Source organism: Stegodyphus dumicola, chromosome 6 (genome assembly GCF_044657685.1).
Source record: "Stegodyphus dumicola isolate Sdum_Otavi_A_Nest chromosome 6, ASM4465768v1".
NCBI classification, from domain to species: Eukaryota; Metazoa; Arthropoda; class Arachnida; order Araneae; family Eresidae; genus Stegodyphus; species Stegodyphus dumicola.
The window spans coordinates 45,935,886-45,956,548 of NC_140773.1; the positions used below are offsets into that span (position 1 = coordinate 45,935,886).

Here is a 20,663-nt window from a genome sequence, read left to right on the forward strand (position 1 = left end):
TAAGCTGCAGTGGGTTTAACATAATGAAATACTTATATAAATGGCTGAAACAAGTGAATGCTGGCGAGTTCCCATTGAAAAGAACACATGCAGCTCTTTTATAGCAGTAAAATAATATATGGGGGGGGATGAACTCTTGTACTGAATTTTAGGGTGATTCTCAGCTTACAGATTAAACCTCGGATTTGGGGGGCAATTTTCTCCCATCACATTCTGCTTGATAACTAGAACTATGTCAGTATGGATTCGTGGTCAGAAATTGCTGATCTCTTCTTATTGTTGTATTTACAGTTCTTCATTAAAATACTCTTTCCCATGCTTTCATACTGTTTCTAGCATTTTCTCTGTTCTCACTAGTAATGCTTTAACCTTTTCATTCTTTTTCGCTGGTGTCTGGAAAAAGAATAGTCCTTATTTCTTTCATCCTTTGAAATAGTACAACTGTACATTAAATGCCGAAATTGAGATGGAGCCCTGCTATGCTATTTCTTAGTTTTTGAATGAAACTGTAATTGTGGCGGATTTATTACATCTTATTACTTAATTTATTACATCTTTATTTATCTCTTTACATTTTATTAAATTTTCTGTTATTTTATTATTTTCATCTATTAATTTATTTTATTATTTTTTTTTATTTTCATTTGCTTTTCCTGGTGGCACTCCATAGGATTCTAATTTTAGAAATTAAGCACTGATAGTTTCTTTATTAATTGCAAAGTTAAAGATACAAACAACTCTAACATAGATTTTAATAAGTCCCTTCCCTATTATTGTTGCATCTGATAAGATCCTAGTGAATTACTTTTGAGTATCATTCCATGCACTTTGGGGAAGACAAGAGCGAGTTGGAATTTAGGCATATTTAGGCACTTACGTTTATCCATATCTTTCATCTTTTATCTTTACTTATCATTTTTAATTGTTTTACACAAATTTCTTCTTTCGGTCAAACATAGTTTTTTAATTTTATTATGACAGTACAAAGTCTGAGATACAAAAATCACCAGAATTTCAGAAATTTCTGGATTTTAGATCATTAGTTTAAATCTACTTGGACGATATGCAGAAATTAGAAAATAAAAAAATAAGAAGTAGCATTTATGATTTTAATGGAATTAAAATTTACAAACTTTCTTACTCCAAGGCCTCTGTAGAAGACAAATACCAAACATACTTTCATTTTGCAGATCCTGCTACAGCTGCAGAATTAGATGTCTTTTTGACATAATCAAAAATTTAAAAACTTTAATTTTGATGTGATAGCTGTAATAATAGTCTACAAAAAATTAATAAACTGGATCAAATTAGTTAAGGAAGAGTGCAATCTATTATGTTACCTAAATTTCTCCCGAATCTAATTTTTTCTCTCTTCCCACCGACTGCTATACCAACAAATGACTATCAATATCTCACTCTCAACAGATGTCTCCACAACCACTCAGAAGCTAAAAAAGTGGTTGCAGCTGACATCAAATAATGTATTGTAATAGACAATGGTGCGATTCTCTAGCTAGTAGATGTTTGAAAGTGACACACATGAATCTCAGTTAGTTGGAAGAAAATTTCCTTCTATGATATACCTACTATTTTTGGCATATTATAATCTCCATTCCTAAACATTAAAAGAATTGAGGGTATTCTGAAGTTTACACCATTCTGAATACTGGACATCCAAATTTCAGAATTTATGCCATACATGCTGTCACAAAATTTGTCCTAATTTTACTAGCTTTGTTTTCAGTCAAATGAGTATGCTGATACTTATTCCATGGCTTAGAAATTCTACCTCTGATTATGTAGCCAACTACTTTTCTAATAATTTTGTCACAAATGTTTATGAAATTGTTTTGCATCTTTCTCTAGGCAATCAGACAATTCTCTTGACATCCTAAACAAATAGCACAATTCACTCAAATGAATAATTAAAAAAAAAAAAAAAAAGCAGAAGTTAACGTATTTCAAAAACTAAATTACAGAATTGATAAGCTAAAAATTCAATAAGCTATTTTTCTGTCTATTTCTGGTAGCAAAAGATGTCAGTAACTTATGCTAGTATCTCATTAATTCCAAACTGAGGTATTGAAATGCCTCACTCCTCTCAGTTTTGAATTTATGAAATCTACTTTACAGTTAAATTTCCCCCTAAATTTATTTAGTTAAAACTTCTCTACTCAGGTTAACTACAACATATTTTAGATCAAATTATTCTTTCCAGTGATATAAAACTTTTTAGGATTTTCTTCAGTAATGTTATATGCAATGAAATTTTGAAAAACAAATATTTTCCAAAGTGTCTCGACAATTGACTATATGTCTCATCTTGTTAATAGCTTCACAATTTGGTGCCATTCATGCAAAGGTTTCATTATCATATATCTGAATTAAGAAAGTTACTATGCCTGTGCAGTGAGAAGTGGCTAACAAATACTATGCTGACTGCTGTAACCCAAGGTCTAAATCAGGGGTTCTCAACCACAGAGGAATCCCTCATAAGAGGGAATTTCATAGTTTCAGGAGAGAGGATGCAGTCAGCCTTTTATTTAGTTGTTAAATATTTAGTTTATGAATATAAAAAATTACTTTTTTTCAAGTTTTAGTACTTACCAAAATTTTTTGTATTTTTTTTTTTGTTTTTTTGTTTATAAATACATATGTTTTTACAATCTGTTGTTTATACATTTATAAAACAAATTAGAAAGTAATCTAAAATGTATACAGTATGTATTCTTCAAGTTTGAAAAGGAGGACGGGAGAATGATCTTCAAGTAATGGTAAAAGGGGTGCATGAGGCAATAAAAGGTTGAGAACAACAGTTCTACACCATATACTGTATTATTCAATCATTGACATGAATAATCCTGAGAATTAATCTTAATGTGATGACTTTCTGTCATTCTGTACAAACATAGCTAGTTAACACTGATCCTTCCCACCCATAATATGCATATTTAATAGCAGTTTGTTCATCATGTAGTGATATGTCTATCAAATCAATGATATACTTGTGATAGGCACTTAACAACAGGTAACTTTGAGAGTTCAATAGTTGTTACAAATTAGAAGCAGAATTAACTACTTGCCTTAATCAGCAATGCATCCAAATTTAAAATTGCTGAAGCTATCGCATTTATTTATTATTTGACTGTAATACAAAAAGGGGAAGTCCAAATACTTTCATATTTAAAATTTAAGTTAAGTTTCAGTGCATTTCACTCAGTTCAGGAAATCTCGGTATTTACGTTTCCCATCAATAATACTATTTCTTATGCTTTTCAAATACTATAAATACATAAAAAATTCTAATTTCCAGGAGGAAGGAGGCTATATATTTACAACATCAGTGCAACAAATTGTAAACAATTAAGTTAACATTATTTCTATGTACACTACAGAAACAAGTCCAGAGAAAAACAGATAAAATGAATAATAAAATTAAGACCGTAGAAAATAGATAATAAAATTAAGAATGAAGACAGCAGTTACATAAAAATATTTTGCTAAGTTTGAAAGACTTACAATTTTTGGTCTAAATGGTGGCTTAACTTTACGTGCTTCTAGAGCAGCCCAATCTACATCTTTAAAAAATGCATGATGTAATATGGCTTCCTCATAGCCCTGAGAAGCTACACATCCTAGACGCTTGGCTGGATTTTTTGTCATAAACTGATTGCAAAAGAAAACAATTAGATATATATAAAAAGGTACAACAGAACTAACAAAAAAGAAAAATAAACAGTATTTTATAAAAGGAATGAGATTGATATATTATGGGTGTCAATATGTCAAATATGTAAAAGTAAATTTATCTTATTTACTTTTACATATTTGACATTGATAAAGGCATACCCTAGTGTGATTCTAAGCGGAATCATTTAGCAAAACTTTAGAATGTTCATACACATTTAGGAAAATGAATATAAGACAGCAGGAATGATGGCTGTAACTGTTTTAATCATATCTATCTATAAATGAGATTTGTTTTACCATATTTGCTAAATCCAAATTCTTTAAAATCTAACTAAAATCTAAAAGAAAATAAACCATTTGATTTACAATCGCCTTGGATTTTTAAGAATACAGTTAAGGCCTGAAATTGATATTTCTGTACAACTTGACAATGTTTTATTAGTCTTTGAACATTATGAGGTGGTCATATATATCTTTTACACAGTACACAACACTTGAGAATTCAGAGTTCCAATTGAAATTCACACCTTAATTTCCTTGATGAAGCTTGAGGAATTAAATAAAATGTAAGTTACTGAAAAACTTGATGCATTTATTACAAAACAATGAAATTTCCCAGAATGTTATAAAATCTTATTTATCTTACTGTCGTAGAGCAAATGAAAGAACAGTTACATGTCTAAAGATTACATTAGGAATGTTCCTTGTAATGATAAGCATAGGAAAGCTATATATTAATAAAACTGTACTAGATATAAGACTGGCAAAATACTTTCAACAAGAAAAAGATATATTTTAAATTTAAATTTATTGGCCACTGTTTTAAACACTAATTTTTCTCTTTATATCATAGGACTGATTTGTACTTTTTTGTATTTTATTTCCACTACTTTTTTTGGGGGGGGAAGGAGAGGGGGTTAGATTTTCCTATATGTTTTAAGAAAAGTAAATAATTACCCTGATTTTTTGAAAAAAAAAAAAAATATTTTCTCTAGCTATTTTTCAGACTTTCCAAGGTCTCAGTGGTCTCAGTAAGTGAGTTGGAGGCTTCATTTCCAAAATATTGGAAATAACAGAAGAATATTATGACCAGGATAAATGGAAATATTGTTCCATCATATTAATATTTTTAAATATTAATCTGAAAATTGATACGTTTATAAGAACTCAAAAACCTTATGATTTTTACATGTTACTTGTCCAACTGCAGTTTTTCCTTATAGAAGATGGCCATACAAATATAGAGATTCCTTACTGTTTGTAGTCTCTTAAACCATTTTAGAAGCAAATATTTTTCAGTCTCATAATCTTGCTGTAGAGCCATATTATTCATTGTCAAAATCAACTTCTAAATATCTGAAGAAAATTACACCTCAATGAACACCTCTGATGCTTTGTAATTATTCTAAAAATTAATTTTTCTTAATATTTTGGCTCAGTGGCATGGAATTTCTGCTATTAAATACAAATTAGCAAATAAGTTTTCTTAATATTAAATATGCAAAAAAATACTAAGTCTAGATGTTAAAAAATGCATAATGACAGTTAAAACTTACGTAAGCCTCTTTTATCATAATCAGAAAAATTAAAATTGCTATAATAATAATTAATTGCAATATTACATTAATTTTTTAATGGCAATTGAAACGAAGAGTTTATCCTTCTTCTCATATGCACTCATTAAAAAATGAAAATTTACTTAAATCTTTTTATTTTCACTTGAATAAGTTATCCTTTTGCTGCATTTTTAATTAGATCAATACCAAGAGGCACCTAATTTGATCTGAACTGTACGTTTCACAAGTGAAAATTGCAGTCTATTTAGAATTAATTTAAAATTCAAAGGGGATAAGAAAAAAATACATGTAAATGAATGATACCTTTTGTTGTTACTAACCACATTTAATTCCACATAATTTATTCTGGTCTTAAAATTTACTGAGACCAGGTATAAAAAATTTAAAACATGGATTCAATTTTAAATACAACTGTATCAAAGTATTGCAAAATTAAAGAGAAAACATTTTTGAATCAGTAATAAGAATTGAACAAATTGAAATACAATACATATAAATAGTTTTTAAATGGAATAATTTAAAAAAAGAGTCTGATTGTACACAGTGCACACAATAAATATCACAAAAACAGTGCAGCCATAACTGAGAAATTAAAAAGCCAAGCAAAAAATGTTGTCTTATAAAAATCTTCACACTTACTCCTTTTAATATGGATACAGCTTCTTTACTTAACCATACTGGATATAAAACATCATCATGAAGGATACTTTCAAACAAATCATCTTCATTATCAGCCTCAAACGGAGGTTGGCCAGCCATCATTTCATACATAAGTACACCTAAAGCCCACCAGTCAACAGAAGGGCCATACTCAAGTTCTTGAAGAATCTAAATGGGATTCCATTTATAAAGAATAAGTTTCTTCATCGGAAAACACCTCCATAACAACTTAAAATAGCTTCCAAGTTGATTTAAATGACACCTGACATGATATAATAAAATATTAAAAGCATGAAAATCAGTTACAAAGAAGATAATTTAGTTTCAGTAATTTCTCAATCAGATGCATACTTTAACCTAAAATATACATGAAATTTTAGTTCAATAGCTTAGTCTCACAAAATACAGTATATTTACACAATTTTACTTTTGGCAATCAATAGTTAACTGTCTGAAAATAAAAGAATGCATAAATATGGAAATTCTATGATTTGCAAGAATATTTCATATTTAATTTAATGCAGGAATAATAATACTAACCTCAGGAGCTATGTAATCAGGTGTACCACAAAAGGTTGTAGTAGTATTTCCGTCAATAATACCTTCTTTACACATTCCAAAATCAGCAATCTTACAATGACCTTCACTATCTAGTAGTATGTTGTCTAGTTTTAGATCCCTGGAAAGAAATTTTTAAATGAAATGTACAGAAGTGCAACTTCACTCGACATCAGGGATTATAATTTCCTATTTTATACCTAAAGAAAATATTAATAAATATTCAGAAATAGTAAGTAATGTGATAAAAGTTTAAATTGATGACAAAAAATAGCAATTAGCATATTTTAATATTTTCAAGTATTCACAGTAGTACAACAACTGCTCACTAAAACAGAATACTCTATATTGTAATATCATAACACCACCAAAAATTCTTTATACCAGCTCAACCCTCTGACTACTAATGAGACATGTATGTCCCACTAAAAGTTGAAAAATTACTGCTGGGTTAAAAAGTACTTCTGAACGTTGGGGATCATCTTCCAATAGTTGGAAAATAAAGACGCTGCAGTGCTCGATGTATACAAATGAACATAGAGAAAAGAACAAATATGAGTTGCTTAATGTGCAATGTTGGGTTACGCAAAGAATGCTTTACCCAGTACCATACAATGTAAGAATCTATTTCATACACTTTTTCCAGAATAATAGGTGTGCTTATACTAAGTTGATCGCTATACGTGGGACATATGTATCCCACCATTGACTACAGCTGGGACATATGTGTTCCAGCCTTTGGCTTAAAAAACCGTTATTCAAAAAAAATCCCAAAGGCTAAATTTACCTTATTTATGAAATATTTTGTTCACTTGGATAAAAAACAGGGTATTTTTTTTCAATTCGTAGCCAAAGGGTTAATAAAGAATACAGAAAAAGAAAACTGACTATATTTTCCTTAGATCAAGAAACTGGAGTATGCAAAAAGAATTATGTATAAAAACTAGGCTAGAGTTTGTTAAGTGATGCATTTTGGATATACAGACATATATAGCACATGCTGAAAAAAATTGCATTAATACTAAAGCCAATTATTAAAGCACTTTTCCTTTAAATATTCACGAGGCATGAATATATTTAATTTCCTGAAGTGAGTTATAAACATGAGATTTATTTCTATGAGAGATCAGAATAATTTAATTTCAGTAGGGAAAAAAAAAAAAAAAAAAAGAGATTGTTGATAATGCTTCTGATTTTTACAGTATTATTATGACTCCTTTTAATGCTCCACGACTCAAAGAGATTATATATATTATTTCAATCTTAAATCTGCTTTAGCATTTCCCCCTGTTAATTAATAACAAAACAAACAAACAAAAGTTCCCCTACTCTTATAAATAACCACACATATTTTTAAAAATTACTGTTTTGTTTGTTCAACCGGCAATTAACTTTGATAAGTATGATTTCTTACATTATTACAATTCCTATTTAACATAAATATATTTTTGTTTAATAAAATACAAGTCAGACAAACAAGATTCAATCAATAAAAATAACCACAGCAAAATATTTATTATTTATTCATTTGAATATGTCACAGCAGACAAGGATCATTTGCCTAATGAATGGACTTCTATGACAGTTGTTCTCAACTTATTTTGCCCCATGCACCCTTTTCAAAACTGGAAAAATACATATTTATTTAAATTTAGGTTATTTTTAACGCGTTTTATAAACTAAACAAAAAGTACAGAAAATATTGCTAAATACCAAAACAGTTTTTTTACACATTCATGAATTAAATTTAATAGTTTTTTTTTTTATATCCATAAACTAAATGCTTAAAAGCAAAATGAATATCAGACCGCATCCTCTCTGAGAGAACTACGACCCCTCCCCCTCAGGGAAAAATTTTACTCTGGTTGAAAACTCCTGTTCTCAGACAAACTGGATCATATTTACATTATACATGCAGAAAACCATGAAAACATTCAGACAATTCAATGGGACTCAAATGTAGATTGGACTACCAGTGTTCTACATCTTTATCATTCAGTCACTAGTAGGTCACAAAATATTTACAGACAGAAAAATGTATAACTCAAAACTGAAATTAAACACCTTTTAATGTAAAATAATTTTTTTGTGAGTTTATGATTGATCATGCACTTAAAAATCTCCTGTAACATTAACACTTACCTACAGTTTAACTGGATAAATTAGGGACACAGTGTGTGCAATATTGGCTGTTTTGTTCATTGAACAGTACTTTCACTCTTAAATTAAATTAGACAGGATCAAAATTATTCCTTTCTTTAAAAAAAAGGGGGTGGAAGGATTCTGTATAACAAAATACAAATAGTAGTCATAAATAGATATATTAACTAATTAAACATTAAAAAATGCTAGGGAGGGAACAGTTAATAGGGAAATGAATAATAAGTGTTGAAGTTGCCCCTTATTGAAAGACTTAATTTTAATCAGTTATGTCCTCATTTTAAGAGACAACCTTTCAATTTTACAGCAGTCAGATACTTGGTTAAATTGTCTGCTGCTTTATTTGGAGAACACGCAAAATGAGAAATGATCTGTTTAATTCATGTTCATTTTTTACAAAGAATCTTTCCAGTTAATATGCCTTCAGCCATTATATGGTTTTGAGTTTTTTATGCAGTCTATTAATGCTTGACAATCAGTTTTAATTTTAATAGGTTTATCAATTAAATCATCCCATTTTAATTCTTCAACTAAACAGGTGTACACTGCCGGGGGGGGGAAGAGCGGACAGTTCTATTCCTCCCGTTCTACTCAGTGATTGATGAAATTCAACTTGCATTTTTTATGTCTCAAATGCGCGACTTGGGATATGTATTACATTTATATATAGCATTGTTCTAATATAGGTATTTTGACACAAAATCGTACTTTTTTCTGAAATGACATAACACGTTTTTTCCATATTTCAATTCTATGACTCAAATTATGCCAAACAACCAAGTTTTGTAAAAATTGCGCAAGTAGTTTTGAAAAATTAGCTCCTTCACGTTAATTGAATTTGATATATATTTAATATCTCTTTGTTTATTAAATGTATTCAACTCTTACTTTCACATTTCAAAATTCAGGTTCATTCCAAATAAAATTTGCCTATTTTTTATGATTTATTTTTTAAATATGTATTTTTAAATAATTTTATAAAATTTTCGAAAAACATTTTGAATTATAACCTATAAAAGTTTTGCCATCATCTTAAAGTAGATGTATTTATAAGCATACTTGCCAAAAATTAGAATTGTGTATTAAAATTCCCTAAGATATACATGAATTTACATTTTGAAATTTCCTGTATTTATTATAAGCGATAATAATGAAAATGTGATTTACACACTTTGTTAAAATTATTTGAAATTATGAACGCTAAGGAAAATAGGTTGCTTTCTAAATTAAGAAGTTCGCAAAGTGAATTATTCTTGCTGCAAACTGAAAAAAGTTTGCCAAGATAAATTTTAAAATTTCTCAAAAAAAATTACAAAATTTAATATTTAGTCATAGTCGGAGTCGTAGAATCGAAATATGGTAATAAATTGGTATGTTATTTGAGAAAAAGTCCAATTTTGTGTCAAAATATCTATGTTAGAACAAAGTTATATATAAATCTAATATATATCCTACATCACGCTTTTGAAACATGGAAAATGCAATCTGTATTTCATCAATCGGCCAAGTAGAACAGGAGATATAGAACTATTTTTTTGTTTTTTTTTGCGGTGTACCATTTTATTTCACATGCACATTCACAAAATGCCAGAAATTCAGCTCCCATTGTACAAAGAGCATCTATTATTTATTTATTAGATTTCCATTCAATAAAACAATCTCCAAATGTTTTTTCATCATCAGTGGTAGACCAGCCTGCATCTGAAGTAGCATTCAATTTTCCATTGTTTGAAGTATATATTAACACATGCATTATTTATTGTATCTAAATAGCCTCTTCGTTTCATTGCAATGTTAGTCTTTAGGATCTTCTGTACACTTTTCGCTTCATGCTGTGTCCTACTACAATACCTTTTTGAGCTTTCAAATCCATCGCTCCATTTTTCCTTGTCCTGTATATGAAAATATACCTTACACACAGAACTTTTAAGATAAGTAATGTTAGGCTAACATTGTCTGTATACATTCTAAGGTGTTTATTTTTTTTGTATATATCTCTAATATTTAATTTGTGTATTGTATGGATTGGCTGTATCTTTTAAGATAAGTAATGTTAGGCTAACATCCTCTGTATACATTCTAAGGTGTTTATTTTATTTATTTATTTATTAATTAATTTTTTTTTTTTTTTTTTTTTTGGTATTTTAAGTGAAAAGGTACAAAGCACTTTTACTCGAAAATTTGATCAGCAATACTGGATCAATCAACACAGTAGTCTTGATGATAACATGATTTAAGCGTTTAACATTTTTCTTATTATTTTTACTTTATTTCATTTTTAAATACTTCAGATTTCTAAATGTCAAATATTTTTAAAGTAAACATTAAACAGAAACACATAAAAACAACTTCATTAAAAGCATACACCAGAGCCAGATGATAAATCTAATCAGACTTACAATCTTCTAAAAGAAAACATTCTCAACTGATGCCAGATTCATGAAACTCAGTTAAACTTCCATAAGTTAATTACATCAGTGTTGGAAAATAATGAAAACTAAATTAATCTGTTATACACAAATACCATCAATAACTGTTGGTTTAGAAAAACAGGTCTAAAGATTATAGATAGGTATAGTGTTAATATAATTATCTTTTTTTTTTTTTTTTAAACCTATCAGAAATTTAAAAATAAAGACTTTTAGGTTTTATCAAATAGCTCCCAAATAGCTCCATGAATGACACAATTTTACTTTTCATTAAATTTAATTGATTTACATTAAAAGTGCTGAAATCACTGACATCTCTTTCTTCTGAAGCCTTGAAATAAAAGCTTCAAATGACTAGTTAGTGGCTTAATCATGATGGAAATTATTGAAATTTATGTTACATAGTGTCCCAAATAAAAATTATAACCTACCTATAAATAACCCCATTACGATGCAGGAACATCAATGCTAAAGTTACTTCTGATGCATAAAATCTTGCTCGAGGTTCATCAAACTTTCTGGCTTTCTGAATTTGAAACATAAGATCACCTCCATTAACATACTCCATAACAAAGAACAAACGATCCTAGATGCACATAAGGGGAAAACAGTTAATAAAGAACATATATTTAAAAGCTGAACACTTCTTGATGCACATCTAAAATTACTTTTGATAATAGAATAAGGCAAGAAATAATATAGTTTTTCTTAGAAATTATATTCTACTCAAATAGCAACAACTAGGAGAGGCATTTGGAAAATAAAATAAATATGATAATATATACAGCTTTTTTTGAGGTAATTTTTTTTACAGTTAAAAAAGACATCATTTTTAACGAAGGCTAATCTTAGTACACTAAGTATTATTCACAGACTACGAAAATGTACAACTAGATTTCTGAAATAGAACCACTAAAGTGTCACATGACAAGTGCAGAAATGCAACCAAGCTAATTTAAAGTCTGTATACTGGTAAATGTAGTTAGTGGATTATGATGATTTCTGAAATATTCTTATCCAACATTTTGGAAATGCTCGACTGACAAATCTGCTGCATTTAAGGGATAAGACCATAAACAGAAGCTCTAGTGAGAAATGTGTTTCAGGTGGAATACTATGATATAAAATGAATTAAGGTATTTTACATTAATAGCAAAAGTACTACAAGTAGCACATTGTGAATTTGTGAAATTTATTGCTACTGGAGACAATGGCCATTCTTTGATAGCTATTTGATTGAAGAGAGAACCATTTTCCTTAAGCAAGCTTGTTTGTCATTTCTACATACCCGAACATAACTTATCCTTTAAACTTGCATTTCCTTCTAACTCACATATCCTGGAAGTCACAGGATATATATTTTTATGACTAAATAAGTTCCAAAACATTAGTTTAATACTGATTCATTCTAGTTCTAATATTCATGGGAAGGGGATTCAGTTTTGCTTTTTTCCATCTATGGTAGAATCTATAAATGTAATGAAATAAGACTACTAATCACTTTTCTGTAATTGATAATATATTAAATAGCATTACAACATTATTCACACGGCATGTGCAACAATACTTAATACATTCCGAATGACATTATTTTGGAATAAAGATTCATAGTTAAACAGGAAGAGTTCAAGAGGTACAATATTTGGTAGAAAGGTTCTTTTCTGTTAATGGGATACCAATAGCCAAATGTGGTAGACTGTTTATACAACATCATGAATGTACCTGAAGCTGAATTAGTGCAATTTTTTTAATGTTTTTTGAAGCAAAAACAGATCACTACATTTGTAGAGATAATAACTGTTGCCCCCATATACACTGTGTAGTATATGGGGGCAACAGTTATTATCTCTACATACGTAGTGATCCACACACCCAATATAGATCTGTGTTCACTTAAATATCACAGAACAGCATAATTCAGCAACGCACAAATTAAACATTAGAGATATAGCATATTGTCTGACACATTATGGTTATTACTAGTTCTGTATGAATTTTTATGTATCATTAGGGTTGCCACCATCTAGTTAGACTTCATGCTAATGTCTATGTTTAATGCTAAGTTGCAGCCTGTTAACAGAAAATTATGGGAAAAACTATCCACCAGAAATAAATTAGGGAGCCATTATACATTTCAGCCAATTTTATTTGAATCATTACTAGGAGAAAAAAAAATCTAATTTTAAACCAATGCTTTTCCATATTTTCCTAAACATTTTAATTATTAACCAAGGTTGCTGAAACATTTTAACAAATAAGTAACTAAAAGTGCAAAAAATTAAAACAAAATCCAGTTCATACACATACTGAACTGTCAACTGGTTATAAAAATGTGAAAAACAGAAATAAGTTACTCTGGCACCTGTTGAACACTGATTTGTTATATAGGGTGGCTATAATTAAAATTATTCTATTTAGATCTATGCAAAACCCTTTCTGCTATCTTATTTTGTTGAAACTTGGTATGTATATTATATGGACCATGGGGAAAAGAAATCTGCAACAAACAAACAAACAAACAAACAAACAAACAAACAAACAAAAAAAAAAAAAAAAAAAAAAGACAGATGGCACTTTTCATGCAACCTAAAGAGATTATGCAAATTTTGAACATTTAAGTCAGTAATCAATAACCCAAAATCATTTTTCACCATGCCTTTAAAGGAGAACGATCAGGCTTCCTAATTAAGCTGTTTTATTAGAATTGTGGTAATTTTTCAACTGCACTGTGAGAATATTGAAGCTTGAAAGGCTTACGTAAAAGACCATGTCAACACAGGGTTTGAAAAAGATGATTACTAAATTTGAAGACTGGGGAGTTGTGTCGGTTGTGAGGAAGGGAATGGAAATGGATTTCAAACGAAACTGTCGAAGAAGTTGCTTTTGCCACCATCAAAACAGTGTCCAGTTCTCAATATGCTTCAAAAAATGCTCGATTGATGCCATGCTATTCGACTCCCTTTGTAAATAGTATGAAAGCTTCTGTGATTCACTGTAAAGTGGTATCCATACAAGACCCAAATTCTGAAAGAGCTGCATTGCACAGATATGGATAAGTGCACCAATTCTGCTAGCCTTCTTTTGGAAAGAATAGACATTGACAATGCATGGCCTTGAAATATTTGTGCTCTGACGAGTTGCATGTTACCCAAAGAGAGCAATTAATACTCAAAACTGTCGCATATGGGGTTCTGCAAGTTTTAATATTGCCCAAATATGGTCCCTGCATTCTGCTTACATTATTGTTTGGTGTGGTTTTACTGCTGATTTCATTTCTTAGTCCCCTTTTCTTTGAGGCTAATATTACTCAAGGCTCTCAAAAGTATTCCATTATGGATACCCATTACTGCAAACGTCTTTAGCAGCCTTCTTCTCCCTTATAAGAATGACAGACTACAGTCTTCATGCAAGATGATGAAGCCACTGCTTTGTGCCCATTTTGGAGATGACCAAGTTATTTTGAGGACTTTTCCAAGTGCTTTGACTCCTCATTCTCTGATCTCGAGTCCCCCTGACTTCTAGTTATGTGGATTTCAGTAACACGTCATATTACAGCAACTGATTAAGAACCCTACTACTGTTGAACACGCTACCTGAAAGCAAGCATAACATGCCATATTACAGCAGTAGATCAAGAACCCTACTATGCTATAACATGTTTTGAACGTGTGATTGATGCAAATGTGATGCACATGGAACAAATGCTCTAACAAAACAAAATTTTGTGTTTCCTGTTTTTTTTTTTTTTTTTTTTTGTTTGTTTGTTCTTTATGCACTCTTTTTATCTGTTGGTAAAAAATTTAAACTTTTATTTTTTTATTGCAGTTGTCTTTTCCCCGAGAAAATAGGTCTACCAAAACACAATCTTTGTAGGTCTAAATTGGGTAATTTTAATTATAACCACCCTGTATATTACAGATTTGAAATTTAACATAACTAAAAAGAACTGATGAAGCATACAAAGAATGCTGTATAGTAATCACTAAAACTATATAAAATACACCACTTTCAGAAGGGATAAAATTAATGCTTAAGAGATTATTAATTACTGTTTTGTGAAAAACAGTTTTATATAAGAATAGAAATTTACTGTTTTGATTTGTTAGCAAACACACAGTTCATTCCAATAGTAAAATTAGCTGTTTCAGTGATTACAATAAAATATATATTTGATTATATTGGTCAAATAAGGAAGAGTCATATTAGAGAATAATGCTATAATTACTAATGCGTATTCATATTTTTAAAAATACTGGCCACTTTTGGAGTTTCCTGCAATCAGGTTCACTATATTTACACAAACATTTTAGAAGTATAGTATATAATGTTTCTTATTAAATAGCAATTAATATACAAACTTACTTCTGTTTGATAGCAACAATGAAGTGCAGTTAAAAATGGATGTTTGGCAGATAATGTAAGAATCCTTTTTTCAGTCATTGTACAGTCTACATCATCATCTTGCAATATGACATCTTTTTTAAGTACTTTAACTGCATAAACTTCATCAGTGCCTTTCTTCTCTGCTAATAATACCTACATAAAAATTATTTAACTTAAGTTTCAAACCATAATCATACATAAAACTGTATTTTGAAAATGCAGATAAGTTAAAACTAAATCACTCTATTCGAAAAATTTACAGTATCCCAAATACATGTAGCTGGAAGTAACTATAAATTTTTATTTATAAGAAAAAGAAAATTTTGTCTCAAACAGATAATTATATTTATATAATTTCTTATTATACACAGTGTTGGGGCAAGTTTACATTTTTGGGAAAAAGAATAGTCATTTTAGACATACAGTGATGATGGATGGATTAGCTGATTTAAATACTGATATTCATCATTTGTGCGGTGAGTTTTCTTCGGTCTCCAAAGCAATTGTTAACGAATGGGGTGAACAAGAAATTACAATACACGATAGATTTGCAATGTTAATGAGACCACATTAATTTTACATCATTATTTTTTTATAGAAGTCTCATACAAAAACTGTTAATGATTAGAAAAAAAAAAAAAAGTGAACGCCTGACAATTATTTTTTATAATATGGCTGGATAACCTATAAAGAACCAAAGTGACTGGTATATCTATGATGATTTATTATTCAAAATACAAGTTGCTGTTCTGGTCAAATCAAAAGTAAGTAAAAGAATAGTACATAGTTTTCCAAAAGTATAAAATCCTTGTGATGACAAGAAATATATATAGAAAGGAGTATAGGAGGGAGGAAAAAAAAAAAAAAAAAAAAAAAGAGGAGAGGGCAAAAATTAATAAGTAATTTCGAATAAAATATATACTTTGCTAAGCTGTTGTTAAAAAAAAAGGGGAGGGGGCGTAGTGATAGAACTTTAAATAAATTAGCTAAATTTTTTAAATAATAAAATAGTATGTGTTTTTATACAATTAAGGAATAATGTTACAGCAAAATCTTAAAGCATAAAAATTATAAATCTAATAAACCAACTTTTCCAAAGCTTCCTTTGCCTAAAACTTTAATAAATGTAAAATCCTCTAATCCTAATCTTTTGGGTCTGTCTTTATCACCAGGCGTAATTTCTCCCGTACGATTGCTTGGAAAGAAACTCTGAAACTTTCCAAGCATATCTCCATACTTCCCTGAAGGGTCACCAGAAGAATACTCTGTAAAATAAATATAATGCAACTGTATATTAAATATTATATTGAAAACATATATACATATGCAACATAAAGGCAATTTAATTACAGATATATGTGTCTAGTGTTCGCAAAATTTACACATATCTTAAGAATCCCAATTTATCAAGAGAAAAAAAAATTAGACTAAAGAATTAGGATATCTACTTTCAGCTCAATTATCATCATCATAAGGTTTTTTGAAAATAGTATTCAAGATACTCTGGAGAGAGCACTTTTTTTCTACAGAATTCATTTTGAAATATTTACAAGTTAATTAAGCATTTTTTAATTTGCAGTGAACTCAGTACAAAACCTAAAAAAAAATCAATAAATACTCTTTAGAGCTGAAACCGTTTAGCTAATTTATCAAGTCTTTTGGCTAGCAGTCAGTCAACAATTTGACAAAACGCATTCATTTAGAATAATTATGCTCTGATAACTTGAAGGACAAACATTCTATTTAATTAAAAAATAATAAAAGAACACATAAGCCCAAAATGCAACAAATTAGTTGGCCAAATCATAATACTATAACCATTTCTTCTAAAAATAATTTCAACTTCCTGTGTAATTTATGCAATACTCGTACATTTCGACATCCTGCTCATTACACTCTGTTTAGAAAATGCATGCAGTTTTAAATAAGCAGGCAAACCTGTTAAAATAACAGTATGAAAGCACTATAAGATCTCATATACTATAATATAATAATAATCTGCTAGTTTCAAAAATCAAAATTAAACAAAGTGGTGCTAAACTATTTGCTGTTTACCCACTTCTCTATATAAGAAGTTTACAAAAAAGTTTATCACTTGCAATAATTACATCTGAATGTTTAGAGGCATCACTACTTTCTATGTACGAAATATATAAAGTTACATCATCTGGATACATCATCATTGTGATACAGGGTAGCTGTATCACAATGCATGCAACATTAAAGCATTTTCTGATTTTTTGGAGCAAAACCGCATTTTAAGCAAAGTGAGCTTCAGCAAAGAATCTTGAGTACCTTTTACCAGAAACTGATCCACAGACATGTCATAACTACCTTATTTTCTAAGTTGTTCCCCCTTTGACACTGCAGGTATCTCTCTCTCTCTGTGTGTTGGGGGGTTAATGTTTTCAGATAATTCAAACTACCCGAAATAATTCAATTATTAATCTAGAACAGATATCAAAAGACACACTCTATCAATGTTTACAGGAATAGCAGAAGCACTATACATGTTCTTAATGCCATCTCCAAGTAAAATCGACATAGTCTGTCTATGGTGCCAATTTTCGAAGAATTCGTTCTCACAAAGAATGAATAAAGACATATTTTGCTCTGGATTAGTAATATCATTTTTTAAGGAACACAAATTGTACAGATCACTTACGATGCCAATGAAAATATTGGACCTAAGCCTCTTTACTCCTACAGATGTAACTTTAAAGGTATTGAGATAATAACTGCTTACATTTCAAATACAATTTATCTCCAATCATTCTCTATGAACTTTTTGAATATATACGTATGTTTAGTATAAAAACTATGCTGCATAAAAAAAGTTTATACCCATATGAAATGCATTATTTATGATATAAAATAAACTTAGTCAAATGTAATTAAAAGATGTACTGTTCTTTCTATTTGTTCAGAAATCCATACCTTGAGAATCCAAATCTGAAGGAAGTGGAGACGTATGCGACCTCTCAGGCATCTGTCCCAGCTTATTAGGAGATTCACTAATAGATGGCTGTAAAAATAGTAGCAATTGATATAATTTATAATTAACAAGATACTATATTTCAACAATATAATCAATGTACAGATAAAATACTAGAATTACAACATGCAAGAAAATGATTTTACAATCACCTTCAAGTGAGGTTAAAAAAAAAGAAGAGGGGAGAATACACAGATGAAAAATAAACATACAATAAGTTATAATTTACAGATTTCACAAAAATGATTTAAAAAAAGCTTAACTAATAAATCAAAATGCTACATACACAGAAACAAAAATTACTACTATAAATACTTGATTATATTTTTGCAGTCAACTTCATAAAAATTATTCTACAAAATATTCATACATCTAAAAATTGCAGTAATTAAATATTATGACTAATACTTTCATATGCAATACAATTTTTCTTATGTAATTTATTACAATAAAGCACAAAAACTTAGAAAATACTCAAAAGCTGTCATTTGTATAAAATCCATGTGAAATGAACAGACTGCTCCTTTATCCTTCTACCCATTGTAAGGCATCATTTTGCAAAATTTATGTTACGTTTGAATTTATTCTCGAATCCAATTATATTGATTAATGCAACTGAATTTGAGTTTTATAATTAGATGAGTTTTGATGAATTTTTATATGCATTTAATCAATTACAATGATTAAACACATATTAAATGATTAGTGATTAAACACATATTAAATGACTGTGAAATGCAATCAGTTCTTTGTTTCCTGATGCTAATGAATTTCACTGTTAGACCTGTAAAAATGATAATGACAAGGGAATGTGATGATGATACTATTAAATAAAACTGGCTCACTGAAGTTTGAGGAAAAATTGAGAGAAACATTCATGACAAGGAATGAAACTACTATCAACCTAAGACTGATAAAACAATTCATGAAGATAAATATTTTCCAATTTCTCAGCATTCCAGGAATTGAGCTACAACAGTGATAACTGAATTTTGCATATATGACAGCCAATTTAAGATATGAACTGACCTACAAAGAAGTTTAACAAATTATGAAATAAATATTGAAACAATATTTACCCCGCACATAGTCTGTCATACAGCAATATTTACTCTGTATGTACTCTGTAATAATTATGCTCATATACATCCACAATATGGAGGACGTGGGGGGAAAGCAATATGACAATACTGGATATAACTAATTCATTGTAAACATGTGATATCTTTAAACATTCCAAACCCAAAATAGAATATTTAACAACAATGCAAGCTAATATCCTGATTAAATATATTTTTCAGAAGTGATATTAATAAATCTTCTGAAAAGTGATTTCATTGTTAAAATACAATAATTTTGTATCTGTAACAGTTAGAAAAAGGATTTCACTTCTGCATTAAAATGAGGAAAAGAAAATAATACAAAATCTTTTATCTGCTTATAAAACTGTTACTTTTTCAATAGAAAAATGTGCCACACATTACCCAAGGGCAAGGATGGAAGTTTACTTACCAAACATTTTGACACATGCATCTTCCATAAATGAACATACATCATAGTCAAAATCATTTCTGTGCCAGTACAAGAATTATGAAATGCAATGCCAAATTAAATCGCTGTTAATTTTTTCGTAAGGTCTACACTACCTTATACAATGACTGCTGTTAATCTTGCTACATGTGGCCAAGGGCCACTAGTTGGCTACCATTCATTTATGCCCAATATGCTCAGAGACTACCATAATTGTCCAGACATTTCTGGCAAAAGCAAATTATGAGAAGTGAAATTCAACCTATCAAGAAAGGCATATTTTCACAACTTTTTTTTCCCCCTTCTGTTGAGCATAGCAATGTATGTTTCCTTCTACAAATTTGATCCTGCAAATTATGAACTTCTGCTTTATTTTTTTATTTGTTAAACTCAATCTCTTATAACACAAGTAGTAGCATTTAGACAATTAAATATCCTCGTTTTTCATTGCTTTATTAATTAATAAATTTATTTATTTTTATTTATTTGTTAAATATGAACTATGAACAACATATGTATACTATGCTTCAAAACAAGCAAAATGTATGTGTATATATGTGTATGTGTATATATACAGGGGTTGGATGAAAATATGAAAACACCTTTAAAAAAACATGTTTCTTTGCTTAATATGGTGTACGAAACCCGTTGGCATCCAAAACAGCTTGCAGTCTTCTCGGA

The 20,663-nt window shown here is 29.4% G+C and overlaps 1 protein-coding gene across 1 annotated transcript in view; it reads right to left on the reverse strand.

Moving 5' to 3' along the window:
- The window catches only part of Pkc98E (Protein kinase C), a 68,747-nt gene that overhangs the window by 9,972 nt on the left and 38,112 nt on the right, over positions 1-20,663 (reverse strand). Inside the window, exons 8-14 of the mRNA XM_035371806.2 lie at positions 18,395-18,482; positions 16,547-16,722; positions 15,437-15,610; positions 11,506-11,660; positions 6,468-6,606; positions 5,907-6,095; positions 3,520-3,666 (exon numbers count right to left, since the gene is read on the reverse strand). Of these exons, the coding sequence (XP_035227697.1) occupies positions 3,520-3,666; positions 5,907-6,095; positions 6,468-6,606; positions 11,506-11,660; positions 15,437-15,610; positions 16,547-16,722; positions 18,395-18,482 (1,068 nt within the window). The remainder of the gene's footprint in view (positions 1-3,519; positions 3,667-5,906; positions 6,096-6,467; positions 6,607-11,505; positions 11,661-15,436; positions 15,611-16,546; positions 16,723-18,394; positions 18,483-20,663) is intronic.